This window comes from Platalea leucorodia (assembly GCF_965183815.1).
Source record: "Platalea leucorodia genome assembly, chromosome: 7".
Classification (NCBI taxonomy): Eukaryota; Metazoa; Chordata; class Aves; order Pelecaniformes; family Threskiornithidae; genus Platalea; species Platalea leucorodia.
Window position 1 is genome coordinate 54,070,472 of NC_138829.1, and position 17,124 is coordinate 54,087,595.

Genomic DNA, 17,124 nt, shown 5'->3' on the forward strand with positions numbered 1-17,124 from the left:
TGAAACCAGCCAGCTATATTTAGACACATAATTCTCTTATACAAAATTTATACTGCCAGTAAAATCGACATCTAAATGAATATGCAAAAGAAAGCAGCATAAAGGATTGATATAATTTAAGACTTTAGTCTGCTGAGCATTACAGAGCAATTCTAACCCCAAACCAGAATGATCAGAAAATTTTTTTATCTTGAAAACAAAAAAAAACAGATTAAGTTAGTTCTGCTTAAAATGAAAACCAGAAGATACATGGTGAGCCTGAAACCACAGAATTTCATGTCTTAGTGGATGCCAGTAACAAAACTTCTTAGCAACATTTCACCTCATCTGTAATGCCAGCTAGGATAAACAGGAAACAGAAAGCTCTTTTTAGATAACTCCTCAGGCCTTGCAGGAAGAATTTTCATTCATTTTTAATGTTGAAGTGAGTACCCAAAAAATCAAGATTTTCTGGAAACATGCAAAGTGTGACAGAGACATGTCTAAATTTGCCTCATTTTAAAAATGCTCAGTGATCACAGGTTCTAAAAGAGGCTGGTCACAGGATTTACGGGTTACAGAAGCTTTGCACAGAGCTAACAGTTACCCTGTTATATAGGGATACTTACAAAATTTAATTGTCACAAGGTCTTTAGACAATTCAGTGTTTCAAGCCTCAACATGGGGACAGCATGTGTTATGAAGGTGTCATCATGCCTCTCTAATCCAATCAAAATTCATGTTCAGCTATTGAAAAAAAGGTATCTCATGGGGACACTTGCTCAGCTGAGGTCTACCGAGAAGAGAGGTTCAGCTGCAATCAGTCCAGCTTTCTGATATATGAAGTAGCACTTAAATCATAACCCAATTTATTAATGAGTTAGGACACTAATTTGCAGGTTTTCAGATTCTTTTGCAGACTCACCTGCCTCAAGAAATACTGATGCACTCTGCTAAGAAGTATCACTGCACGTTGTCTTTAGAGAGCAGATGCTGATTTCATAGCTGAAACACCATATCAACCACAAATGTTCCATAAGCACATCCCACTCTCTAGTCAGTTTAAGTCTGATAAAGAAACATGTGCTACATTACGTGTTCCTGCACCACTAAGGTAGTGCACTGTATGGGATCATAGATCTTTTCCATAACACTATTAAAAAATAACAGGAATCATTTCCACAGCTTTCCCCTCAACACGGATAGACAAAAGGAACACTAGAATAATTGAGTGCCATTTTATTATTTATTAATTTAATAGCTTAAGTATCCACTTCAGGTTTTGAAAAATGAAAACTACAATGATTCTAAGTGAAATATTTTTTACTTAGATCCACACCACCACTCTGCCATTTCATAAGGCAAGCTGGCAGCTGCAGGATATCCCCAGATATTTTGATGCACCTGTGTTGAGTCTCAATAACCTGTTGCTAACTGCTTGTGTGAGACTATTCCTTGTATCTCAGGGAAAAAAAAAAAAAAGATATCTGATTTTTATTTTCTTTTTAAACTAAAACATGTTCACACTAAACAGTGTAAATAATGTATTAGCTAGGCAGGTCTCCTTGTATTGTCAGACAGCTCTGAAAGTAATTTGAAGGCAAACTATCTGTTCCTAGGAGCATCATTATGATCTTTTGTTCCTTTACGTAGAAGCAGGTTAAGCTACCTTCAGATGTTTGACCTTGAAGGATCTGAATCAGGAAAGCCTACACTATGTACCTAATAGTACAGATGCTTTATACAGAGCATACACAATTGCTGTTCTATGAACACTTCACATCTCTGAAGGATTAGGGGTCATCTCTGGGTTGACACCTACCCGTCAACTGACCCCCCACCCTTCCAAGGTTAAGAACATGCTTTACTACTGATGTTCGTCACTTTCGAATGACACAATCTGACAAGGAAGATCAGGTATGAATCATGTTACAATACTGCCACTCTGTGGGCTAAAAAGGTCATGGGCTGCTCCAATTCTTTTCTGGCAGGGACAAACGAAGCAAAAGACCATCCATGCTTACCCATTTATCAGGAATAACTCTGCTCTGCTATTCAAAAGGGAATTAACAGAACCCAAAGTAACAGCACTCAATATGCAATAAAAATACTGGCTTGGCAAGGTGCTAAGTTCACATATTTCTGCCCCTTATGATCTGTTCAAAGCACCTGTTCAAAACACATTGATAGGGAAAACCCCTGGGGCACTGGATACCCACGTGTCCTGGTTTCATCTGGGATAGAGTAAATTTTCTTCTTAGTAGCTGGCGTAGTGCTGTGTTTTGGATTTAGTATGAGAACAATGTTGATAACACACTGATGTTTTTGTTGTTGCTAAGTAGTGTTTATACTAGTCAAGGACTTTTCAGCTTCCCAAGCTCTGCCAGGTGCACAAGAAGGTGGGAGGGGGCACAGCTGACCCCAACTGACCAAAGGGATATTCCACACCATATGACATCATGCTCAGCATATAAAGCTGGGGGAAGAAAAAGGAAGGGGGGGACATTTGGAGTGATGGCATTTGCCTTCCCAAGTAACCGTTAGGTGCGATGGAGCCCTGCTTTCCTGGAGATGGCTGAACACCTGCCTGCTGATGGGAAAGTAGTAAATTAATTCCTCATTTTGCTTTGCTTGTGTGTGCAGCTTTTGCTTTACCTATTAAACTGCCTTTATCTCAACCCATGAGTTTTCTCACTTTTACTCTTCTGATTCTCTCCCTCATCCCACTGGAGGGGAGTGAGTGAGTGGCTGCGTGGTGCTTAGTTGCTGGCCAGGGTTAAACCACAACACCAAGCCATTCAGTTTTAGAGCAAGTGATAGACAAACTGACTTAATCTCAAAATTAAGACACTGGTCCCATAACTTACAAGCATCATGAGACAAAATTTTAATGTAACAATGCGCTTCTCCTACTTTCACAAGACAACTGTTATTCCACACACAAGCCTAGCTTCAGCTTGCTGCCTAGGTTAGCCTTATTCAGAACGCTTGTCTCTGAGAGGCAAGCCCAACACAAGCTATTTTGCAACTCTAACACCCTAAGCATTTCTAAGGGAGTAGCAATAAAGGGACGAAAAAAAACCCACACCACACAGATGAGTTTACAATGAAGCACTTAAATCAAAATTGTTCTTGAAGAGAAAGAAAATATGCAGTTCATAACTTTTGTTTCTATTCATGTTTTTCTGCCAAACATCATCTTTCACATTTTTAGTAAGGATATTTCTAAAGTCTTGTTCATAGGCGGCCACATATGATCAAACATTACTGACTTGGAGCCAAGGAGGCAGGTACCATTCTACTCCATGAGAATAACGCTTTCCTTCTCTGAAGTTACGGAAAATACTTCCCACTCCTGCCTGTTAGTAACAGACAGTGAATATGTAAGTGGTGCTTCTATACTTCACCCAAATAACACTCAGGTACTGAAGGCTAGAGCAACTACAGAGCTGTACCTCCTCCAGTACAAACAGTTCTAATCACACAAGGTGGGACAAGCAATGCTGTTTTGAACCAGCATTACTCCTGGCAAAGAGTAACATTTTTACCACGTCACAAGCAAACTCAACCCGGAGCTAATAAAAAAGGATGCTTTGTTCATGTGTGTCATTTGCAATGCAGCACTTTGATGCTAGTGCTCTTAAACTGGTCTTCAGTGAGTCTATTACAGTAATAGTCTGTATTATTAGTCTTTTACTAATAGGAAAAGCATCAATTTTACTGAAATACAGTAAGCACAGTACATAAACCCACCACTACACCCAACTTCTGGCTGGCAGTTACTAGTTGCTTAAATCACCTTGTTGGCTGGCTTATTAAGACATTGCAATAGGTTCAGAGCTCAGTATAGAGATCAGCTCTTAGGAACAATCTGGCAAATTACGTAATCATGAGGAAGAACATCTAGCTTAAGGATTATTCGTTCCAGTGCAGATTGTGGAGCCCCTGACAAGGCTACAAAGATTCTGCAGTTTCAATTCTTTGTTCCCAAGTGTTGGTTTTACAGGGAAACGGTAGGACTCCATTAACAGCACACTCAGTTCCAGAAGCAACTATTACATGCCATAAGTCAGTAACATTTGCCCTAAACAGAATAACCTGAAGTAACCATTTTTGAAAGGTGAAAGTCTTCCATAATTAAGTCTGCATTCTGTGGAGCTTACTTTTAAGCTATTTTCCCTCAGACATTCTAGGCAATTGAGAGCCGGTAGTAATACTGCGGTTTAGGGAATGGATGCCTGAATTTCCTGAGGGAACTAACACAAAAATCTTTAGATTGCTGCACTAAATCATTCATTTCACTACACATTCTGCCTTTTCCTCCTGAAACAGCTTGCCTTACCTGGACTCTGTCCAAGGTGTTAAGATAGCCAAGGGGCTTTTGCTTAAGGAAAATAGATTAGAATATGTCAGGAAACAGCTTAATATGGATAAGGCCTTTAGTTTTAGCAGCTACAATAGATGTAGACTCACTGAAACGTCATAGTGGAGCTACCAAAAGGTAGATCAACTACTCCAAAGTTTAAAATATACTGTGCTTGCAAGAACTGGAAGCCAGTTTCTCCCTAGATTTGCTTCAGGTCAGGGATTTTGGGTTTAGTTTCAATATGTCTAAAAGATCTCTATATAAAGGTTTGGAAGGTTTCCTAATCAACTCAAATTTGTTGGTCTTGAAAGCATCCCACACTTCCAAGCTTCACCCAGTAACCCAAACCAATTAATGTTATAATAAAGCCCAGTGGCAACATCTGAGTAAGCATGCAATTGAGGTATCCTCTTCACCCTTGTACAACAGTAATGCCTCAAGTATGAAAGGCTAATGTGGTCTGCTAGGTCCACTATGAAGATTATTGTGTAATCTTTGAGCTCACGTAGAGTGGAGTAGACTCTTCTACTTCATTCTAAGATAAGTGGAACAATCTTCAGCTGTCCTAAAATGAAGTGTGTTTATTTATAATGGCAAATGCAAATCAACATGGACAAATTAAAGAGATGCTTTAAAAGAGTTCATTTTTAGGAATTGCATCCTAGAGACTTATACTCACGTTTGCTTTTGATTTCCCAGCTGACTCCAAACTTCAACTACAAAGCCATCAAAATTTTCATTCTAAATAGAGGGAATCGACAACAATATATAATCACCACGCTTATTCATTATGCTTGTATCAGAGATTATAACACAGTATCAAAGCACACAATTACTGTTGTTTTTCTTGTATTATTACAGATTGAACATGCTTTGTATTCTTGTATCAGCTTCATCTTTAACACAGCATTTCATGAAGAAGTCAAAAAGAAGCACAAATTATTTAATGAACATGCAAAAGTTGAAAATCCCAGTTATCCATGACTTCTACTCTTACAGGATAAACCAGTATTGGATTGGGAAAATTCAGCCATTAATGAAAGATGGTTGTTTGGCAAATCATTTGACACATGTTTACATGTATATTGGGGAAAAAAAATCATGAGCTCTTGAGTCTAAAGATGCAAATGCTAACTTGGCATAGGCATGATTCCAAACATCGCCCACAATTAATCTCACTTGTGATAATTTATGTTTAGCATGAGCAAGGATACTGTTGTACTTGAGCACCCTTTCCTTAAGAGGCCAACTGTTACTGAGAACCTAAAATTGATGTATCCATTACAAATTTTAAGAAACTTCAGTTTACCTCTATATCCATCTTCCTCTAGAGCACATTAAGATTTCTTTACATCATGTAGTAAGTGAGAAAACTTATTCTGACAGTAATTAAGCTGTCATGAATCAACCACTAAAGTTGAATGTCTTTTGGGTGCAACTTGTCTAATCCTACACATGCATAGCTCTAAAGCTATTACCTAAGGGCCCGCCCAGAAAACATTCGCAAACAGTAACCATTCCTTAATAAGAAATACTCTTCTCCTCTCCCCAGCCTCTTAACATTTTAAGGAAACTGGTTTATCAGACCTGAGCAAAACTGTACAGTAAACAGATATCCGGTGAGCTATTCTTGGTATTAAGAGTGGCTCATTAGCTCCAGCACACTGAGCCTGAACATACTCCTGTAACACAGAAAACAGCACTCATTGCACCTGTAACCCTTTTTCTGCCTACCAAAAAATGCCACTAACCAGTTTAGCCCCTTTAGATTCATTTTTTTAATAGCAATTTAAAAGAAAGCAGCCTGCTCACTAGGCAACCTCCATGAGAAGTTTATCAGGTATCTCCTATCACCTCAGTAACATTCAGCCTGTCAGCTGTTTGGAACAGGTTTTATCAATCACAATTTATGGCAGGCAGAAGTCACCAGTGTAGCTGCCAACAATAACTTAACAAGGTTATGCTGATCAGATTTATGTAGTGTCACTTTAGACTTGTAGTTAACTGCATTTAAGTGTTGATAATACTTCATATTTACAGGAATTGGACACATACTAGGACACACTATAAAGAATCCTGCCTCATTATTGTTTTGAGTAGAATTTTATTTTGTAGAATATAAAACTACTGGAAATGAGAAAACACCCATTACAAAAGGAACCAAATATCATCTCACGCTATTTTATAAGCATCAGCAAAAAGTCTTTTTACCTTGGCTAGGAGAACCATGTTCTTGGAAAGCTCCTCTATCTCATCCTCACTGCCAAAAACACTCTCGAAGTCCTCGTAAGTCCAGCCATCAAACAAAATTCGAGGCACTATCAAGCAAAGTCGTCAATCAGTAGTGAAATTTAAGAATTTATTGTCTACACTGGAATATTTCTGCAGAAACAGAATACAGCAGATACAAGCAGAGATGCCACTAAACAACATATCCCATGACTAAGATCATTGCTCTTTTACTCTGACCAACTTTAGTAGCACAGATAAACTGACACTGTAGAACATTCTTCTTCATTTTATGTTTAGTTAAAGGTCAGCACTGATGCAAGTTTTAAGAAAAGAGACCTTTACTTGATTGAACTATTTCAATTGAAATACCACTTAGGGCGCCAAGTAGAGTCTTAACAGAACACCAACATGAAACAGCAATCTTTCTGTAAGTTGTGCATCTCTTCTACCACAAGAACAAGATAGAAAAATTCACCTCAAACTCTAATTTACTCTTTTGTACACAGCCCTATATCACTTCACTCTTCTACTCATCTCAAGACCCCATGACAAATTTTTATTTTGGAAGACATGGGCACTTGAGCTCATAATTTCTTTTTTTAACAACACAAAACACTAAAAACATAGCCAGACAAGAGTCAGGAAAACTGTTAGAACAGTTGACAGTCATGCACACTGGAAAAGCCAACAACTTTCTAACTACCAAGGACGTAAAAGAGCATTTTAGAAGAGCCTAGAGATATTTCAAAGGCTTTATCATCTGGCAGCTGAAGTAATTTAAAATATTTGACTGAGCATTCAATTTTTCTAATGCACGTCAAATTTCATACTCCCTTCTCAATCAAGAAAGGTTTCACAGTTCCACAGAATTCTTGCTACAGACAAGCATAAGAAGTTTAGCACAGTATTATCTGTATAGCAATGTTTGCCATTTTCCGTAAAGACACATTCTGTGGCACATCCCTTCAGTTCCCAGCTTCAAGCAGAAAAGAACCAAAGGAGGACTTTACTATCATGCAGGAAAGTTTGACTGACTCAGATTTGGATTTTTTTTTTTTTTCTTTTTTTTTTTTTTCCCCTTTTTAACTAAGCAGAACTCCTGAGCAACAAGTTTGAAGACTGCTCCCCCAGGTAAACATGTAGTGTTACATACAAAGTACCTCTCCAGAGAGGGCCCTGTGACCCAGGGTTTATCCAGAGACAAGAAGTTAAGGCAAAACATTAGGGCACCAACAGGATCAACACTTCAGTTACTTAACTATCTATAGTTAACTGCTTTTATTTTTCTTCTCAGACTTCTTCCTTCATACAACCATGCTCGGGTAACCTCCCTTTCTCCCATATACACCTGGAACAAAGCCTTCTTTTGGTCTGCCAGCAGTTAAAGAAGATAAAAAACAAACAAACATAAAACAGAGGCTCACCTATTTTGATGTTCTTGGAGGTTTTTCTGACATCTTTCATCCAGCCTGTCAAACAGTATCAAGTAGAGAACTGTTAAAATATAAATGATGTTGACAATGACAACATATTTTCAAGCATTCTTCAAATAACGTAGCATAGTTTCATTATATCTATCTTCCTGCCACAGTCTACTAGTTCATAACCAACACAGACAAAACATGCTCTGATGCACAAAATTTGAAGCTATTCACCTCCACAACAGCATAACTAATATTTACTACAATCTTACAATAGCCCCTATCCAACCCCTCCCTGTTGCTTACAGTTCTGCCTTATCATGGAAACTACCTTACTGCCTACTCAGAACAACACTTATGTAGTCACCAAGCATCACCTGGGAGGAATTTTTTTTTTTTTTTTTTTTTTTTTTTTTTTTTAAAGATGGTACTTTCAAGTGTCCTTTCCACTTCTCTTGGCAGTCATTGCACTAGAATGAATTTGTTAGTAGGCACCAACACGGTAAGAATTATAGCTGTTTCAAATGAGATTCCACATTCAATCAAGTTCAAAACCATAAACTACTTAGTTATTATTTAAGAACATACTAGCTGAAATTTGAACTTGCTGCCAGTTTCTTGACAGTGAAAGAAAAAATTCTCTTCAGATTAAATTTATCTTCCATTCCCAAAACAAATTCACCTAAATGTTTTTGCAAAGGGAAAAAAAAAAACCACAACAGGTAAACAACTGCACAGTGCAAAACCCAAATACTATTTCTGCCTGTACAGATTCTTTGTCCCTTCCATTTTTTAAGAGGGGCTTTGTAGACAGCCTGATGGAAGAGCCAATCTTTCTACTTATTCTTTGGACATATAAACTATGCATACATGTGGAAGCAGGTGGGGACAGAAAGAAGTTCACTCTGAAGAAAACTACCCAAAAAATGGAACAGATGAAAGTACTTCACCATGAGGCAGCGCCAGAAAAACCCACATGCATATATTGCCAAAGCTACCTAGTCTGCAACAAGACCAGTAATCTTACTCGCAATGCATATCCAAAGAAAAAGAAAATAACACCTTTGTCAGCATCATGGAGCCCAGTGAACTGGAACCTTTCCTTCCCTCTCCTTTTCACTTGTAACCAGACTGGTGAGATTAGTGTAAATTTGTTTCCAAATATTTTAGCAATGTCATAGCCATGGCTGTTCCACTTATAAAAGGAAGGAGGGGAAAAAAAAAAAAAAAAGTGATAAGTTCAAAAGCAAGATACACAGTTCACTTTACTTCGACCAATACAAATTCTTTAATACAAATGCAATCATTTGCTAGATCCCCATTTGTTAGTTTGAGGAAACCTTCTGGGATATTATTTTTATTTAAATAAGAAAGTACTCTGGAAACTCTGATAGCTACATGAAAGGCAATCTTCAAATTGTGCAAATTCACCTGAACTACAGGAATTTGCATATAGATTCCAACACAGTTTTGAATTTACAGACTCTGCATTTATGTTCAAGAGAACTTGAGAAAAGTGGAAATTTATAGGGCACCTATTTCTCTTTTGAGCAGTGTAAGACAAACAAGTGAAAAGCATCCTCTAAACAAAAGGAAGAAACATTTATTATTCAAGAAAGGATGCTTTGAATAATAGCAAGACTGGATAGCAAAAGAGATCAGTTTGACAGCAGCATAGAATTTTTACTGTTTATTTAGAAGGTTCAAGTTGATAGCTGCATGGTATAAGGACACTTAGTAGCCCTCCTGTTCTGACTTTACTGCAACTTCACATGGCGCATCAAGGACAAGAGAATATTATCATCTCTGTTTTACCAGTGAGAAGAAAAACAATATGACCTAGATATCCTCCAAGAGATGGATGGGAGAACAAAGGTTTGAGACCACTTGAATCCCAAGCCAGCTCTCAAATAATCCTCTGGATATTTGACTAGAATTTCCCATTGTTATAAAAATGCTTTTAAAGCAGGGATGCAAGATTGCAGATTAGGACAGTCTGCCGCATATTCATTCAAAGCATCGATTTTATTCATTTTATTAACTTACGGGAGTAATATATCCCAGAACATCTCCTGAGAAATGTCTTTCCTTGATCTTCTTGGAGCAATAACTTCTGTGTTCCAGTATAATATCTTTTGCCTTTGGATCCACAACCACCAGTCCCCGGTCCTGCACATTTTTATCAGAATGGAGTATCTGGGGGGAGAAGACAGTTTTTAGAACCAACTATACAAAGCAGCCACTTTCAATAGCAACAGACTCCAAAAAGAGAAAAAAAAAAATCATAATTAAACTCTGAGCACTCCTTTTAAATGATGCAGAGCAATTTGATTTAAAACTGCAACAGGAAAGTGCTCAGAAATGATCTGTCATAATCAGTAAATTTACTTTGTTTGCAAGGCAAAAAGCATATAAACAAACAAAAAAAAAAACCCAAACAAGAAGTGAAAAGATTAAAGAACATCATTCACCACAGCTGATGGTGCTCTACTCTCTAGTCAACGCTTTCTGGCATGTTACTCCCAAAATGATAAAAAAGGGTTAGGAGTTCTTAACCAAGAATTTTTAAGATGACTTTTAAACTGGATTTATTTTAGACTGAGTATGCTGCATTGTGGTTACTGAAGGCCAAGGTTCTGAACACCTTTCTTTAAGGAAGACCTGCTTCAGCTAAAACAGCACAAATAGTTTTAGCAGACAGAAACAGAGTGAGAAGGCCTAATGAAGTGTGCGTGGCAAGTACACAGAAACTATCTATTCATTCAGCGTAAGGACTTTAGCGATAATTCCTGTCTTAAAACTTTGTATTATCATCATTACCTGCAGGCTAGATTTTCTTCCTAGTAGATGTTGAGAAAGCAATACAAACAATACGAAACTTATCTGCATACTGAAGGATTAACTACACTTATAATTTAAGGGAGAAGATTTTGAACATATCTACTTTTTTACCTAACATGCTCAGCAAAACTAAGTACATGTATTTGGTGTATGCACTGGTAAATATACTTCCTCTCCATATACACCCTTTCTCTTGCACTGCTGTGCCTTCTTGCAGTTTTGAAAGAAAACAGGCAGAAAACAAGAACATGCTCAGCAAGTTAAGAGAGACTTCAGCAGGTTGGCTCCACTTGCTCAGATTGCTATGGGACTCAATCATTTCTGCCTGCAAAGGCAGGTTAGAATGCTCTTCAAACTCTTCTATCAGGATACAGCCTTCCCATTGGCAAGGCTGAGAACACCTTCCCTTCCACCAGTAAATGACCTAGCACTCTTGGCCCAAACTACTGCTCCCCACCCCCCTTTCCAAAGGGATGTAAGTATGTCTCCTTTAGCTATGCAAGAGGGGGCAAAAATTTCCTGCTTCTGCAGCTTGCATGGGGAATAAAGCTCCAGAAGTCTCAAGCGACCCAGTTGTGACACTTATAAAAGCTGAAGGAAAGGACAGTTTCAGGTAGTCTTATTTGCGAGCATAAGCTTCAACAGAAATGCATGGTTGCGTTTAACACTGTTTTGACAGAATGAAAGTCCAATTACCAAAGTTCAATTAGTTCACTGCACATGTTAGATAAGAGGAGTGTTTCAGTTATTTCTCCTACCTTTTCTTCCAGTTTTTTCGTAGCACCTTTCTTTGCATCTGTTTTTGACAGGGTACCTTCAGCTAGCCAGCAAATCATGGTAAGAGAAAGTGAAGTACAGAGAAGCCTCATGGTGTTTTTCCCCATGTCAAGTTTCCCCTGCCCTGAAAACGTAAGGGTTCAAATCTCTGTGAACAGAAGAATATAACAGTTTAATTCCTTTTTCTTGTCTAAGAAAAGTCAGGCAATTGTCTTATCTTCTGCCTTCTAGAATCAGACTTATTAAGGCAGTACTGTTTTAATACTGCTTTTGCTCTAGCAGCAAAATAGCAGAATATCTTTAGAGATTCCTAGGATCGAATATCTTTTTTTGTCCCTTGTTTTAGTAGGATTATCACAGAGAGAGTGGGTTGGACACTTGCAGCTTCCCTTTTAAAGAATCCCTAAAGAAGTATAACAGTTTACAGCTGAAACTGAGATAAATGCCTGCTGCCCAGAACAATTATAGTACCACTTTACCTTTTCTATAGCAAATAAGAGGTAACATCTGTTTCTGCTCCTGCCTAACCCAGTCAGCAAGTCACAAATTAATTAAGAGCTAGAAAGAATTATAGCTATATGCTTATAGCTAAGTGCCTTTACTCTAACAGGTGAGAATATTGCTTTCAATTCCTTGCCAAGTCAGTGATACACACAAAATTGAAAAAAAATAGGGGTCCTTTTAGTCTAGAAGAATGACTTTGACCATTTGTCCCAGCTCCAGATAAAAGAATTGAGAATTAATAGAGAACAGCTCCCTTCAGTGCTATTTATCTATCACACCTTAGTTCTGTCAGAGGAAAGACTTTACAAAAAAAAAAATTTCAAATATAGGCAGAGCTTGTTATTCAACCTCTACCCATTCATGAGTCACACTGGTTTCCAGCCTAGTTCCCAGAAGTGGATAAGAAGAAAACAGAGAAAAAATATTTAGCATTAGGGGAACCAGGGTGAAAGGAGGTAAAATACTAGAATGAAGAAAAGCAACCTGTTACTAATTCTGGAAGTCCTAAGTATCAAACTGGGACTAGCTTTCATCTATAATAAACTAGTGGCTCTAGATACGTGTCAGGCTGCTTCTCATAATTTTGAGATCCTAATGGAGAAGAAAAAAAGGTTACCTTTCTCATAATTTTCTGAAGTTTCGTCAAACTTAAAAAATTCTCGTGCTTCCTGTATTACTCTGAAGAATTAACATTTCTGCCACTCACTTTAAAGACTTTGGAGTTCATTTCTTCAAGTCATATTTTACAAGACTTGTTGTTCTGTTGGCACTGATAACAGGTGCTGCTCAAAGTTTGAGTATTTTGTTTCTGTACAAAACATCAGGTGAGGGATCCCACAACAGCAGACTGAGCACTCTAAAGGAGTACTGTGGCAGTAACATGGTGGCAGAAGGAACCTTAAAGGTTAAATGGAAGGGTATTCAATGAAACAGCAGCTATTTGAGGCCCACACTGGTAATGCAGAGATGAGATCAACAACCCAATAAACTTAAGCATATTTGGATGTGGCTGGCTTAGCAGTGAGGTTTTAAAAAGCAGAGATAGTTATTGCAGGAGTTAGGGATTCTGCAGAAAAAACAGAGAGGAGGAGTACATGATTAGGGAACAAAGCAAAAACACGATGGCAGCAGAAGTGCTTGAAAAAAACCAATGTCATTAGCACCAAAGAACATAGGGTATCAATAACCTCATGTACAAAATGATTGGAAGGCTTTAGTCAAGTCTTATAAAGACTGCAAAATAAAAGCAGAAAGCCTTCTAATCCTTCTCAGATCCAGAAGGTGGGGTAAAAGCTAAATTGCTATACCATTTGAAATTCACTATAATTAATAGTTAAGGTGTTATGCTTCTGCTTTGACTTCAAGGTCACTGGTAATCCCCTTGTTTTCCACATCCTAAAAAATTAGACAAAGCAGGTTGCTCTTGATAGTATCTACTCTGTTCCATCTAGCTTGGCAGGATCTATAGACTACTGCAGAGAGGAACAACTGAGAGCCTGAATAGTCAATACAAGTCTTAACTATTTGGACAGGATATCAATTCTTCCAGAAGCTGGTATATATTGATTTGGAGGTGTTTGATTTCACTTTCAGAAACAATTAGCAACAGCATCCACTTCCCTGAAGAGAAGTTAATATTTCACAGCTGAAAACCAGAATTTTAAAAAGCCATCTAATTAGACATCAAAATGTCCTTATTTCCTTGATGTGATCATATCCCTCTGCCAATTATTGTTAAGTCAACATCCACTCCTACATCTACAGGAAGCACTGAGCCTGTGGCAAAATGGTTTCTACCAGTGACAGTCCAATATCGACTCTTGGTTGGAACCTTACTTTAATAATTTGTTCTTTAACAACATCGGTTTAGTGAAAATTAAGTAGACACCATAGCTCTACTACATGAAGATGAATGTCAAACTTTAAACGCTTTTTATGGAGACTATAAACATGAATTTTGCAAGCTTTACAAAACTAGATCCCCATCAAGTTCTACTTCTGCAAATCTCCCTTCATCATTTTTTAATTCTCCCCAAACTAACTAAACTGAACAGAACTGTATGAGGTTGGCACTCTTATTTCCTGTATCACTGCAAAACGCAAGCAAAAGTGAAGTTGACTCTGTTTGCGTCCTTGTTCAATTGATACTATAGACAATTCAAGGTTTAAAACATCTTTCGACAAACCGATCTGAAGCCCAGGTTTCTCGCCAAGCCAGGTCACAAATGTTGTTTAACCTGCGTCTCCACATGAGGTAACACACTTTTAGTTTTAAATGCATCTTTATTTTTAAACGAGAGAACAGCTGGCATAGATTTAGGCTGTCCAAAAGAAGCAACCAAAGAAACTAAATAATGTTGGAGGCTGGCACAGTAACTATTTGGAAATCAGAGTTAATGTTTATATTTTATTTCTAAAGAAGAAACTAGATTCTAACTACTGCTGCAGGAGTCTGCATCCCTTAGTAAAGGAAGCCCAGGAAGTACACTATTGATGTGTTTTTAAATTAAATGAACAAAAGCTAGATTCAGGAGCGAAGAGTGAAAATAAACCCATTTCTAACCTGTGTAAACATTACTCCCTATCCTCTTGTAAGGTGCTCTACTTTGACAGTAAGAATTGCCTCCCATACTCGTCTGACTCTCGACATACCGAAGCTTTCCACGCAGGCCTCAGAGACTGCCAGCAGCCTGGAAGCCTGCCAAGCCATCAGGCTCCCTCAGAGCAAGCCCCCGCCGCGGCCTACCCCCGAGCTCGTACCCCGTGGGGCCACCCAGGCCACCCTCAGCTGCCGTGTCACCCCCCCACCCCGGCTGCGGTGCAGGCCGAGGGCCACCGCACGGCCGGAACACGGCCCTACCGCCCGTCCCCTTCCTTCTCCCCAGACAGCCCTCAGCCGCCCGCTGCCACCACCTACCGCCCGCCGTCCGCTTCGGAAGGAGGGGCGGACGGCACCGCCCCGCCGGCTGACGGGGCAGCGCTGAGGCGGCGGGGGGGAGAGCGCGCCGGGCGGCGGGTAACAACTGGTTGCGCCAACATGGCGGCGAGGCAGTGCTGGCGGTTGCAAGCTGGAGGGAGGGGCTGCTGCTCGGTGCCGGCTCCCCGGGGCGGGGCGAGAGGCGCGGGAGCAGCTGCCTGCCCCGGCCGAGCCCAGGCGAAGGGGCGCCGGCCGGGCTGTCCCTGGGTGCGGGTTACATTGGTGCTCGTCCGTACCCGAAGAAAGCAAATGCTAGTCGCGGTCTAACCGTAAATTCCCATGGAGAGCCTCTTGGTTTGTTCCAAGCTGTAGCAAATAGTGTAGCTAAGTAGGGAGTTTGGGCTAAAGTATGTGGGCTGGCCTGGAGACAAGGTGATAGTACAGACAAGGCCGCAGAGAGTCAGCAAGCGGTATTGCTAACTCCAGGTGTGCAGGAAGGAGGGGTCAAATCTCAGATGGCCGTTAACAAGCTTCAAAATAAAAGTTTATGTTTTAAATTGAGCTTTTTATTATCTTCTGTTTTGACCTTCTGCAGTTTGTGTTTTTACGTACAACACGGCTGTGCTACTACTATTTTTACTGCAGCAGAAGTTTTCGTGTAACTGTTATTTCATGGGCTGCTTGCAAGGACTAAATACCACATCAAAAGACTTGATAAAAATGGATGTGTTATGTCGTGATGTAGTGGCAAGCCTAGCATATCCTGGCAGTGCACTTCCCAACAGAAGCCTTTCTGTGACCTGCTTGCTGTGTTGGTTACAGCTTGGTGTGACATCCCAGAAGCTGAACTGGAAGGTTACCTTATTTTCTCCTGATCTGTCCTACTCTTTCATTCCCTCCTGTGTAATGAAGATCTTCGTGAACATTCTTTAGCACTGAAAAGAAAAACAGAAACGTTTTTCCTCTGAACAAGTCTTGCCAGTAACTGGATGTATGGTCTCTCTGGCAAGTGCTAAGAACATGAACGCTTTCTCTGTGCACTGAATCACCCAGATTTAAATTCTAGCATGGATTTCAGAAAGGAAACTGGTACTCACTATCACATTTGGACCCACACACTTACAGATGAAAGAGCAGGAAAAAGGAACATCTTGTCCCACTTTTTTAGTGTCACCAAAACACCTCTGAATCCTTCAGCTTTCACTCAAGAAGTAGTGATTTTTTTCATCTTATAGGACTGCTTGATAGGCATGTTTGAAACACCGTACATTTTCATATATAAACTGACCCAAATTTATAAGGTGCATAACCACAGTACCTAAAGTAATTTACAATCGATGTGGTACCAGATTTATTGTTGTTTCATAACATGTTGTTCATCTCTCACAAACTTTAAATACTTCCAGGTTACACTTCTAAATAGCAGGAACCACAGAGACAAGGCATGAGGGCATGAAAAATCAATTTTGTTTCCAGTCTCTCTGTAATGAAATCTATCATTTCCTGTGTTGCATTCCCATCATATTCTTCTATTGACTCTCTTTCTTGTAGCTTTAGTGGGACTGATCCAAAGGTTTGCTGCAAGTAGTTGACAGGGTGCATGCTGCCTTTGAGGAGACCCATAGGTACCTGTAAGGGAATTGCAGATCTTATCTCTTATATGTAAGGATGCACCTAAATTTTTAAGACATATACAGGGTATTGGGCAGTCCCCACCAGAGGCTGACATTCCACTAAGCAAGACCAAAAGATAAGGAGATCTTTATGCTTCTACCTTTTCAATGTTCTCCAAAGAGACAAGAATCTGTATCCATTCTGGGAATTATGAATGTGTCTTGTTTAACTCCCACTGTCTACCCCATGCACTACTTACTTACCAAATTCAGTAACTGAACTTGGCACTTTGAATTCCTTTCCTTAAGCCAGGTACTTGAAGGCTGGGTGCCACAATGCTGGGCATATCAGCACCTGAGTTCCCCCTATGTAACTACTTGCAACTCATTAAATTTCACTCTGCTTTTCCTGGAATCCTCTCTCATGCTTCTTTTTATTTTTTCTAAAAATGAAAAGGCCCCGAGCTACAAAGG

The 17,124-nt window shown here is 39.4% G+C and overlaps 1 protein-coding gene across 2 annotated transcripts in view; it reads right to left on the minus strand.

The window, feature by feature from the left end:
* Positions 1-15,105, minus strand: part of CHID1 (chitinase domain containing 1) — a 137,420-nt gene extending 122,315 nt beyond the window's left edge. For both annotated transcript variants that reach the window (XM_082317127.1, XM_082317128.1), the window contains exons 1-7: positions 15,038-15,105; positions 11,598-11,764; positions 10,045-10,194; positions 9,061-9,193; positions 8,002-8,046; positions 6,557-6,663; positions 5,025-5,086 (exon numbers count right to left, since the gene is read on the minus strand). In XM_082317127.1, coding sequence (XP_082173253.1) covers positions 5,025-5,086; positions 6,557-6,663; positions 8,002-8,046; positions 9,061-9,193; positions 10,045-10,194; positions 11,598-11,723 — 623 coding nt within the window. In that variant the 5' untranslated portion in view covers positions 11,724-11,764; positions 15,038-15,105. The remainder of the gene's footprint in view (positions 1-5,024; positions 5,087-6,556; positions 6,664-8,001; positions 8,047-9,060; positions 9,194-10,044; positions 10,195-11,597; positions 11,765-15,037) is intronic.
* Between the last annotated feature and the right edge of the window lie 2,019 nt (positions 15,106-17,124).